Below are 12,258 nucleotides of genomic sequence, written 5' to 3'. Positions count from 1 at the left end.
GTTTCTGCTTGTAAACAAATTTAGCTTTGTGCATTTATTTATTTTTTTGTAAAAACACTTGAGTGTGGGTTAGTTTTATAAATAAATAAACAAACAACATTTTGAACAAAAAGACTATTAAGTATATTTCTGAGAAGTATATAAAGGTGTTTTAAACATATAACACCTTATCCAAGCCATGACTATGGAAATTGCTTGAAAATGCATCTATATGTTAGAAAAACATTAATTCAAAACTGATGCCTTTTCAAACACAGATTGTGTTAGTAAAGCAGTCTGTTTAACTAATGTAAGATAAGACAAGGTAAGATATAACAAAATTAGAATTTAGGCTTGTAGTTTGACACCTTCATGTATCCATATCATGTTCACTTCAAAAGGCATAAAAGATCTTAGATTTTATGAATGCAGGCAGAATGAGGTACTGAGTTAAAGATGAATCTGTCCCTTGTGTCTGAAGATCAGAGGTGTGGATTCTCAAATCCTATCGTGAAATTCCAGGGGTGCTGGTGAAAGGTGTTGATCCAAGCAAAGGTCGAAATGTGGGAAGCCATGGAATGTTACTTGGTGAAAGAAAACCTGGAGAGCCTTTAGTTTAAACCAAAGCTTGGGCCTCATTCTCGCTCTTGGAATCATTCTCCTTCTAAGTGTGTGTGTGTGTGTGTGTGTGTGTGTGTGTGTGTGTGTGTGTGTGTGTGTGTGTGTGTGTGTGTGTGTGTGTGTGTGTGTGTGTGTATGTGTGCACCTGGTATTCATCACGTTGTGGGGACCAAATGTCCCCACAAGGATAGGAATACCAGTAGATTTTGACCTTGTGGGGACATTTCTCAGGTCCCCATGAGGAAACAGGCTTATAAATCATGCACAATGAGTTTTTTTGAGGAAGTAAAAGTGTGCACAATCTCCTGTGAGGGCTAGGTTTAGGTGTAGGGTAGGTGTAGGGCCATAGAAAGTACGGTTTGTACAGTATAAAAACCATTACACCTATGGAATGTCCCCATAAAACATGTAAACCCAACGTGTGTGTGTGTGTGTGTGTGTGTGTGTGTGTGTGTGTGTGTGTGTGTGTGTGTGTGTGTGTGTGTGTGTGTGTGTGTGTGTGAGTATATGCGTAAGTGTGTGCGTGCGTGCATCTGTTTTACATAACTGAACCTTTTTGTGAGAACACAGTCTTTATAAATGTTTCAACTCTAAAAGCAATAGAGGAAATTCATTCATTATTTTTTTGACTAGGTATAATACTTGGCAGAACAAAATAAGCTACAGAGACAGATATAAATATATAGTCACAAGGAAGGCAGACGAAGCTAACCCAAGAGGGCCATCATAGCATTTGTCTGTGACAAGTCTGGTTGTTTGACCCCAGGACTCTTCTCAAAAGGAACATTGCATGTTGAGGTCCCATTATAAATAAACGCCTTCAGCAGTGAACAGAAGCAAGTAATTTTCACAAATATGTTCCACAGCCACTGTAAGGCACGCTTAATATCTTTGCCAACAATAATAAAATCAAAGAGTGACTAAAGTGTGTAACACACGTTATCTCAAAGGATTAGTAAGAGAATTGTGTGAATTCCTTAGTAATAATAGCTTATCTGTAACACTTATGGAAAATAGGATAAACATGTCCCAGTAAATATTTTCCATATGGTACCAATACTGCAAACTTGTTATTAAAGCGCAGTCATTTATTATTTCTTTTATTATTTTATTTTATGTCAGAAAAATAAACATGGTATTTAGGCAAATCATAATAATTTGGTAACATTCACTCTGATTTAGTAAAAACACAGCATGTGCACCCACCATGAAATGCCTAACCATATTAGCCTATATTATAATATATAAAATTATGTATTTGTAATTCAGTATGGACATACAAAATTTTTGATATACGTTTCAGAGACAGAATTCCTCAGAGTTCTTCACATTGCTCTCAAACAGCATTCTGCAATTATCAATATTTTGTTTATCAAACCTTCACTAGACCTTTACACTGGAAAACCAAAGTAACTTAATTGTATGAAATTTTATGTTTTTTGTATTCTTTGTTTTTTTAAAAGGGTCATCGGATGCAAAACTCACTTTTAAAAGTTGTTTGAACATTAATGTGTGTTGGTAGTTTGTAAACACACCACCCTACAACGATAAACATACACCCAGTGGTATTATTTGTAATCTTTTTTAATCCCCCTTTTAAAATCAGGTCATTCTCAGCTTCTTGTCCATGTGACGGCACACAGTTCATTGACATGAACGTCTTGCCTTAGACCCACCCTCACAGTGCTGAAACAGTCCAAATACAATCGCCATTGTGTGACTCAGACTCTAATTGAGCGATTGAGGTGTTCTGTTGTTGGATGTAATAATGAACACAACAGTCGTCATTTATTCTTAACATCTGAGCCACCGAAGACGCAGAGGATTAACATCACTTTCGTTTTAAAAGGAAAGTGCCGATCCCAATCTACATATGCGTGATGCAGCTTCACCAACAGCAGAAGTGAGTATAAGGGTTTTTTTATGCATCTTTGCAAATGGCCTTTCTTAATAATGTGCTTGTAGGCAAGTTTCGCCGATCTAAATGCAGCTAAACACAGCTAAATGTGGCTAAAGTAAACATTACACCTCATAATGCCACAGCAGAGAGGGGCGGGGTGAGCAGAGCTCATTTGCATTTAAAGGGCCCATGCAATAAAATGAGCTGATATTTTGCAGAGCTGATTTTGACAAGGTAAAAGGATGTTTTTTTACAGTACTATTGAGAATTTTTAACCAAATTATATTACAGACCTTTTATTAATACTCTAAAGATTCATATGAATTTATGGAAAATGGACACCCGATGACCCCTTTAAGAGCTTGCCTTTTGAATAGTCACAGTGGTCATGAAGTCATGAAGTCATGACCCATCTTATATTACTGTCATATATGTTGTTCTGGTCTCTCTGCCCAAGTAATTAAAGGCTATACACTTGTAATTACCAGAATGTGCTCTTGTAGGGTTTCGAATTATAAGTGTCCCTTGTGCGTGGAGAAGATCACTGCCTACAGGTCGTTCCTTTCCAGGTGTAGAAAGAATAGACCTATCTGGTAGCTCCCAGGTTATCTCCGGTGTAGGTATTCCATTAGCAATACATTTAAGATAAACAGGAACTCCAGCCACTCCTCTCACAGTTGGTGGTGGCCCACTAGTGATCCGCGGTGGATATGCAACAATTATGACTGGCACAGAAAGAACCGCCTCACCAGCATCATTCTTTGCTCGGCACACGTAATTCCCGCGATCATGTATGATCGTCTCATGGACAACAAGTGTCCCATTGTCCATCAAATGGTAGCGTCCATTCACCTGTGGACGTGCAAGAACAAAACCTCCTGGCACAGTCCAAGAAATGCTGGCCTGGATTTCGTCTGTCAGGCAATGTAGGAAGAGGGACTGTCCTGAAATCCCTCGAATAATCCCCTTTGGTCGTGTTAGAATATAAGGCTTTTGAATCACTTCTAAAACAACCAGCTTTTCAATGTAGCCCACTTTGTTTTTTGCAGCACAGCGGTATTTACCAGTGTCTTTTGTGCTGGAGTTATAAATAAAAAATGTGCCATCCGTACCCAGGTGATATCTTGAGCCCTCGAACCCAGTTGTTCCACTCAACCGAGTTCGATTGGGCAGTGTCCATATGATCTCAGGCATGGGTTGCCCATTTGCAGAACAGTTTAGCACCGCAGTTTTTCCTACCCGAGTCATCACTCTCTCATTAAAAGGGTTGTTAAAAATAGGCCTCCTGAGTGTGTCGGTCACTTCCAGATGAACCAACATAACTGCCTCACCTCCATCATTCTGAGCCATGCAAATAAATTCTGCGGTATCTGATGGCCTAACGTTACGGATCTCTAGCGTACCATTGCTATGGACATTAATCCTACTCCCATAGTAAGGAGCGGTAAGAAATATATTGTCAGGCATGATCCACGTGACCTTTGGTGTGGGATTTCCTTCAGCTCGGCAGTCTATTAGCTTTCTAGTGTGTTTGACTGCTGTATCTTTCATCACAGTTCTATTTTGATTGAAGCCATTGATGATGGGTGGGTTTCCATCAATGTCTAGTTTATATACTTTATTCTCCTCGCCTGCAGAGTTACGAGCCATGCAGAAATACTCCCCAGCATCAGCTAATTTAACATTTCGTATACCAAGCGAACCATTAGCATGCACTAAGTAACGCTCATTAGATGCGGCAATCATGTCTTTGGACGGAAGCATCCAAAAGACCTTTGGCTTGGGCTCACCTATAGCCATACAATCAAAGCGGACGTTTCCACCTGGCTTCACTTTAGCATGGGAGAGATTTGGGTGCTGAATGCGAGGCACTGCACTTACCACACTTATGTGAACATGCATCTCATCCTTACCCAGTTTGTTTTCAGCATAACAGGTGTAATCACCTTCCTCATCAGAACCCACTTTATTCAGGTAGAGTGTTCCATTATTAAACAATGTGTACCGTTTGAACTCATCGCCTTCGGTTTCATCTGCTTGCATGGCGCTATTCACCAAAGTACCATCAGGAAGTCCCCAAGATATCTCTGGCACAGGGACACCAGCAGCCACACAGTCCACTTTTAAGTCATTTCCATAAGGCACTTGCTTCCTGCTAAAGTCATTTGGTTCAATCCGAGCTGGCTTCATAGACACCGAAACCCTTAATAGCTGTATATCATCCCCAACTTTGTTGCGTGCAACACAGAGGAAGTCCCCTGCATCTTTTTCATTAACTGATTCTATGATGAGGGTACCGTTTTCCAGGACTTTGATACGGCTGCCCATTCTGAAATGAGAATGTGACATTTTTTAACAATATGAGGCAATATGAACAATATGTGACAAAAATGCTGTCTTTTGTTATAGCATACCTGTGTGACTGGTCCACAAGAGCCTTGGAAGGAAGCCTCCAAATAATTTGGGGTTTTGGGTCCCCAGCTGCAGAGCAGTTCAAATGAAGGTGGCCACCATATGTCACAACAGTTCTTTGTTGTGATATTTCAGTGATCTGAGGGGCAGTTTCTGTCCTCTTCACAGAAAGTGTAACAACACGCCGTTCTGATCCTGTAGAGCTTGTTGCAATACACTCATATTTTCCACTTTCAGTTACTTGTACGTCCCTCAGGTAAAGTGTACCATTTTCAAAAACAGAAAGTTTGGTGTGTGAGTAAGTTAGAGGCCATACCATCTTGCCATCATCTAAGACCCAGTGTGTTGTTGGCCGCGGGTCACCATAAGTGCTACATGCCAAAAAGACATTCTGACCAATATCAGCTCTCACCAGCTGCTGTTTTTCTTCCAGTATTACAGGTGGTGCTGCTACCACCTGTAGACGAACAGTGGCTGTGTCAGTACCAGCTGGATTACTCGCAATACACTTATAATGTCCTCGATCTAAAACCGAAACCTCTTGAATGGTTAGTGTCCCCATTGTGTTTATTGTAACTCTGCCATGCTCAGTGATCGAACCTTTAACTTCAGTGTGATTAGGTAGAATCCATGACACAACTGGCGGTGGTCTGCCCTCTGTCCTGCATTCCAACTGCACGGTTTTCCCAGCAAGGACCTTGATGTCTCTCATCTTTTTCTCCAATATCCGGGTCGGATAGGCCACAACTGATAATGTAACCACAAGCTTGTCAGAGCCATAATCGTTCTGGGCCAAACATAAGTATTGTCCTTGGTCTTTGATGTTTGCTTTTTGGATGAACAATGTTCCATTCTTCAGAACCTCAAATTTACCCATTTTACCTTTAATGGTCAACATAATTCCTGATGATGTAAAGGAAACAAAAAAATCGATCAGCAAGCATTGCAGAATATAAAATAAATATAAAATAACAACTGATAACAATACAATTCTTAAAAATGTTTGTAGGCTTTGTAGTTTAACTTTTGTACCTGTGGTAGATGAAAATCGGTTCCAGCTGATGATGGGCTCAGGGTTGCCAGTGGCCTCACAGGGGAGGAAAGCATCAGAGTTTGACAGAACAGTAAAACTGGCAGCTTTTCCACCATTAATCCTTGGCTTGGAGGTAATATCCCTCAAAGATGAGGTGTCATACCTTATAGAGTGATCAAATGCATTCAGATTTCCAGTACTACTACTGTATGGAAATGGGGTGAATGTGTATGAAGTTAAACTAGTCATTGGGTTTGAAGTAACTGTTCTACTCTGAGGTGTAACAGAGGCTGTAGTGGGTTTAGTGGTCACCTCTGGGAAGCTGGTTGTAGAAGAGTCCCTCCATCCCTCACTGCTAGAACCAGAATTAACAAGTGATGGAGATCTCTCTGATTTTTCGAGGGGTGTATGCAAAGGCCTTAATGTTGCACCACTGTGTTTCGTTTGCAATGCAATAGTTGTGGATTTGGTGGTGGCAGGTTTGTCAACAATTTTGGTCACTGTGATAACTGGGGATTTTGTGGTTGTTTTTTTAAGGGGTCTTCTCCTTCTGGAGCCTCGTCTGTGATAACCAGGCTTTTGCTTTCTCCTCAACCCAGTTTGAGAACCTGAGAAGTTATTCTGAGCAGTGTCTTGCTTCAGTTCAGTTCTCATCGTTGGTGGGGCTGCTAGACTGTGGGAAACTCCCATTGACTCTGTGGTAGTTGACATCCCACGGAAGGCTGGAAAGCTGAAAAACTTGGCTGTTGTAGATGGGGTTATGACTTTGTCAGAGAAATTTGTTTCTATAAAGGAGGAAGAACCTGATGCGTCTTCAGATGATGTCTCTGGAGTATTGTCATTTTCTCTGGTCATTGAAGGAGAGACAATAATATGTGTACGCTGCAGTTCTGTAGTAGGTACTGTAGTTGTTGCCTTGTAAGGTTCTGCTGTGGATGCTGAGGTCGTCTGCTCATCTTCAGTGAGCAGCGTGAATGGGGTTTGATTCTTGCTAAGTTTTTTTTTCATTTCCCCCTTGTTTCCAAACTGTCTATGCCATTGAACCTTCCCCTGTGTGATTTCAGAAGGCATTGTGGTTGTGAAAGTTAGTTCTTTTTCTGTTGAATTAACATAACTTTTATAATCATTAGAATTCTTAGGAATGGTGGGCACTATAGTTGATGACATTTGAGAATCAGTGACAGTGTATGTCTTTTCAGAGCCTGACAAACGAGTTGCCACAACAGGTGTTTCTGTCACTCTCAAAGAGGAAGTTGACATGGGATACCTAGTTGTATGGTTGACCAGGCTTTGATCCACTGATGTTTTGCATTTATCTGCAGACACTCCAGATGTTTTCCCATCACCACAATCTTTGATTTTGTCCACATTTTGTGAAAATGTGATATTGCCTTCCTTGTTTATAGAAGGGTGTTTGAATTTATTAAGTAAAGATTGTATATCAGTAATTTTGCTGGGCCGAATGATCCTACGTCTGCCATGAAAGTTACGCTTCTTTCCTGATTGCATCTTTTTGGAGGGAACAATTTGGATTTGGTGTTTGGAGATGACGGTGGACCCAGGAAGGAGCTCTGACTTGATTCTTTGAGTAGTCTGAAATGTGATCTTTTCTTGGTCTTCCTTGGTTGTGGTGACCGCTGTGAATATGGTCTGACTCTTAGGTTCCACATAAGTGACATTTGGGCCTTGGATGTTGTAAAGTGGTGTTGTTCCAGTGGGAGCATCATCTGAATCCCCAGAGGAGAGAAGCTCTGCAGCTTCTGAGGGCCTTTTTGTTTCTTTCTCGTATATGTGAGTTTCTCCATCACTATGACTTAATATGTAATCTGACTTGGTTGTATTCAGGGTTGTCTCACCTCTTTGAGTCACATGATTACTCAAAGTGTAACTGGCCATTATTGGGGTAGCATGTGTTTGGGTATGACTGTGTGATGTTGTTGTAACCAAATCTGTTTTCTCGTTTACTCTCAACATGTTACTAGTGTTTTCAGGTTTCACTTCAATGTAAGCATTGTTGCCAGTTTGGTAAGTCTCTAGGGTTCTTAAATCTGTGATTCTAATGGTGCTAACTGGCTTGTGCTCAAGTGTTTGAGTGGTTGTCATTACAATAAATTCATCTTCAGATATACCATCCCCTGAGGTTGCATCTGCATCATTGTCATCATAGGGTCCTTTAGGTGTTTTAGACACCTCTAAATTGACTATCTTTAGATTTCCTCTTTTAATTTGAGACCTATCTGTGAAAGTGGCATCTTCTTTCTCATACTTTTTATTAAAGACTCTTCCGGAGTTCCTTCTATTTCCTCTTCTGCCAGTGGGAACCTTATTAAATCTGGACTGTAGCCAAGTGTATGGTCTGCCTGAGGTAGTTCTTCTTGACTCCTCACTAACCCTGTGAGAGAGATACCCATTTCTAAGTTTCTGGCTATCATTTATAATTTGTACAATGTGATCACCAGATTCCTTTGGCTCTGTGCTATTTGACAAATCATCATGAACAGTTACGTGCGAAGCTAGCAAATCTGCTCCCAGAAAATTTCCAACTAAGCATCTGTAAAATCCTTTGTCTCGGGATGTCAGTCCATGTATTACCAAAGTGCCATTTCTGTATAGCTTTCTGTTTCCAAAGGACTTGTCTAAAATTGTGTGGTCAGGAAGTATCCACTGAACAGAAGCCTCTGGATTGCCGGCTGATGTACAATCAAGATGTAGGTTCTGACCAAGGGTATGAGAGATTCGTATCCCATTAATCTCTTGTTCTTCAATACTCGGAGGTAGCACAGTGACCCTGAATGCAAGAACATCTGCATCCAGGTAGTTAGTTGTAATGCAATGATAGACACCTGTGTCTGAGATTTCAGCCGATTTTAAAGTAAGCCTTCCATTAAAAGCTAATACAATCCTTTGGTCCTCGCTGTTATATGGTGCACGTAACTTACTTCCATCTGGTAGATTCCACTCTACAATGGGTTTAGGATCCCCAAAGGTCTGGCAGTTCAATTCAATCACTTCACCAGCAAGGACTGTGTGTTTAGTCTTGGTCTGGTTGTCCTTTCTAATCATTGCCCAGCCGTACTGGTCTCTAATGTCTTTGCTGCGATCAACATCTATTTGAACATTGGATAAATACTTGATAGTAAGGTTCGGAAATGTTGTTGTAATGCGGTCCAGCTGTAGCAAAACTGTACTTTGCATTAACCATTTGGGATTGGCTTTGATTTTCGCTTCAATTTCCGTAAAAATATCATCTGCTGTGGGTGCTACTTGCTTGTATGTGTAAACTGTATCTTGTTGCAGAGAAAGTAGTTCTTCTCGCTCAAGTCTCATCGGGGATTCGCTATACATAGCCAAAATATTCCAAATCTGGCGAATATTATCATAATCAATGTTGCAAACCAGCGATGTAGAAATGATTGCACTCAGAGTTAAATCTTTTCCATTTGGTCCGAAGTTTGCAGTTAAGTTTTCCATTCCTGTAGGTCGCTGCACAACACATGCTATCCAGGCATCATTGTGGAATTGATCTGTGATGTTCATTTCCAACATGCCAATGGGTGCAACAAAATCTTTAGAAGAGACTGAGGTATAGCCACCATCATCCAAGGTAAAATTGCTCTGTTTCAAGTGAGGATCAATCCAAGGTCTGGTGCATGAGTAGCTATGACTTTGTAAATCCACAATGCTACTTCCTCTCAAGGTATTTGGGAATTCACAAATGGGACACTCTTCTTTAAGAATCTTCCTGTCTCTTTTGCATTTTAGAACTCCTGCAAACACAAAATTAATTATCAAAACATATACACATATAAAAGCATTGCTGTTTTAACAAAACATTTTTTAAATATAGACCAGAATCTCACCAGGGTGTTTCTCTAGCCACCGTTCAAGCCAACTCATTCGACAATCACATGACCAGGGGTTTCCACCAAGGAAGAGATTCTCTATCTTGTAGCAGCCAGAAAATATATTTGCAGGCAATATGGTTAAAGCATTGTCTGACAAGTAAATAGTCTTCAGAGATGACCATTTCAAAACCTGGCTGAACCGCAGCGATATAAAAGTGTCTGGATGAAGCTGCTGGAGCAGGTTTCCTTCAAGGTTGATCAACTGCAACATTTTTAATCCATAAAAACTCTCTGGGTGGATGAAGTTAATGTGATTATGGTCCATATGAAGACGTACAAGATTTTCCAGGCCTCTAAATGTGTCCTTGTTGAGCGTCTCAACTCTGTTATAACTCATTTTCAGAACCTAGAAATAAATAAAAATATTTAAGTTAAGACATGAAAATAAAGCAACTGTTCCTGATATTTAAATTGACTCTAATTTCAGACTAGCTTCAGACTAAATGCAGAGTCAGAGGACAATTCCAGCATGAGGCCTTCCTTAGACCAAGGCAATGTAGTCTCAGTCTCATAATGCAAGTCAAGTTATGTCTTAAACATTTTACTGATGTTTCAAGTGTAACAGTGTAACAGTTATGCTTAGGTTTCATTTTCATCTGTTTTACCTGACTTCGCTATCCAGTTATTTTTTCCTTTGTTCTCATGTTCCACTAGCTTGTTACCATGGTTATTCATTAATTGCTATTCTGGTCATTATCTTGTGTATTTATGTCAGTTCCTCCTGCACTGATAAAAATTATTTTGTGGTGAAGTAAATAATACATTAAAACAAATTTCTACATTAAATAATTTAGTTCAGGCAGCAATAAAAAAAAGTAAATTCAGTATTAGTACTCAATTTAAGCTTATAGATTTTAAAATTTGAACTTATATTTTACTTTTAATTGTTTGCTATTTTTATTTTTATGATCCTGCTGTTCCCATCATGCACTTGGGCATGAATAATTAATAAAGTTAATTTTGTTGCTGTTTTCGAGATGTATTTACACTGTTTTATGGTTGATTTTGTTGTAAGGTTAAGTAACTTGCTGTTTTATAACATCTGGAGTTGATTTTCTACTCAAAATGAGCCATTCACACTCAAAAACTATTCACTGATTGTTACTGTCATTGTGTATCATTTGCCAAGTATTGAGGTCTCTGTGTTCATTTGGTTAGTAACTACATTGAGTCAACATATAATCTTAAGAACAATAAGAAGCTGTCTACTTACTTACATACATGTTTGTAAGTGAACCACATGCTTTAATAGCATTTTTTTCAGTGCTATGATTGAATTGTACTTGAGGATGGAAGGGTAAACTTAAAATAATTAAGTAGAAATTACTCATCAAACTCTCAACTGTACACGTTAAATTGACTTATTTCCTTTGCTAATTTTACTTAACTTAGTTAAGTGGATTTTACTTAATTCCATACTTAAATTTTACTTTAAAAAATAGGCATGCAAAAACTTGCAAATCTAAAATTAAGTAAATTTACTTTGTTTTTTATTTAGTGTGTTCTTTTGTCAGGTACTGTTCCTTTGTAATCTTGCACTTGTTTGTAGACACACTGTTTCACTGATGTGGATTTACTCGAGTCTGTCTTATTTAATAAATGGTATTGTTTTGGAAACTTTTTGCAATTATTTTGTCTTTATTGGACACTAAACTGGATACTTATTGGTTACATAAAAGCATAATGAGCTGTGGTTGATCAATGGTACCTGTTTCTGTCCAAGTAGGCAGAAGTCTTGGCCAGAATAAGCTGCAATGTGAACCAGAATTCATGCTACAAGTCATAAATTCTGGATTACAGAATTTATGCTGTTTCTTTGTCCTTAGCAAGAAAATAAATACCCTTACGTAATCAGCCATTTATCAAGCTTTGTTTTCCATAAAGATACCTAGGATTAATAGTATATAGTATCATAAGCATTTACAGATGATGAACAGTGTCAATTTAAGATTGGGTACTGCAAAAAAAACATAAACAAATAATTAATAAATGATTCGTAAAGATGTGTAAGTAGTAGAAGTCTACGTGAACACCACAAAAAAATGCAAATGTGTCATCTTTACAGACTACAGTTATGAGTTATTGAATCATATGTCAACATAAATAGTGTGTGAAATGCTTATATAAATCAGTTTAAGGAGAGACACCACAGGCAAAAACGCAGTTTTTTCATGCACCTGTCAAGTTTGAGATTTTGGGCTTTTTGGTTTTTCATAAAGTGTTTTTTCAGACTAGTGGAAAGAAAATACCCAAAAGAAACTCTATTTGTGTCAATAGATTTCAATTACAATCCATATTTTTAAATTTTCAAAATTAGTTTTTTCTCCTACGCTGACCCATAAATATCCAATTTAGTAGCACTTACACACACCAAACTTTACTTTTTTTTGTGTGTGTGTCTATATCCT

The 12,258-nt window shown here is 38.8% G+C and overlaps 1 protein-coding gene across 1 annotated transcript in view; it reads right to left on the bottom strand.

Annotated features, from left to right (window-relative positions):
• Positions 1-948: 948 nt before the first annotated feature.
• Positions 949-12,258, bottom strand: part of igsf10 (immunoglobulin superfamily, member 10) — an 11,880-nt gene continuing 570 nt past the window's right edge. Inside the window, exons 2-5 of the mRNA XM_073817405.1 lie at positions 9,806-10,196; positions 5,945-9,712; positions 4,915-5,815; positions 949-4,829 (exon numbers count right to left, since the gene is read on the bottom strand). Of these exons, the coding sequence (XP_073673506.1) occupies positions 2,915-4,829; positions 4,915-5,815; positions 5,945-9,712; positions 9,806-10,196 (6,975 nt within the window). The 3' untranslated portion in view covers positions 949-2,914. The remainder of the gene's footprint in view (positions 4,830-4,914; positions 5,816-5,944; positions 9,713-9,805; positions 10,197-12,258) is intronic.

This window comes from Garra rufa, chromosome 14 (assembly GCF_049309525.1).
Source record: "Garra rufa chromosome 14, GarRuf1.0, whole genome shotgun sequence".
Classification (NCBI taxonomy): domain Eukaryota; kingdom Metazoa; phylum Chordata; class Actinopteri; order Cypriniformes; family Cyprinidae; genus Garra; species Garra rufa.
The sequence above is the reverse complement of the archived record's forward strand: the minus strand, read 5'-3'. Positions and strand labels throughout refer to the sequence as shown.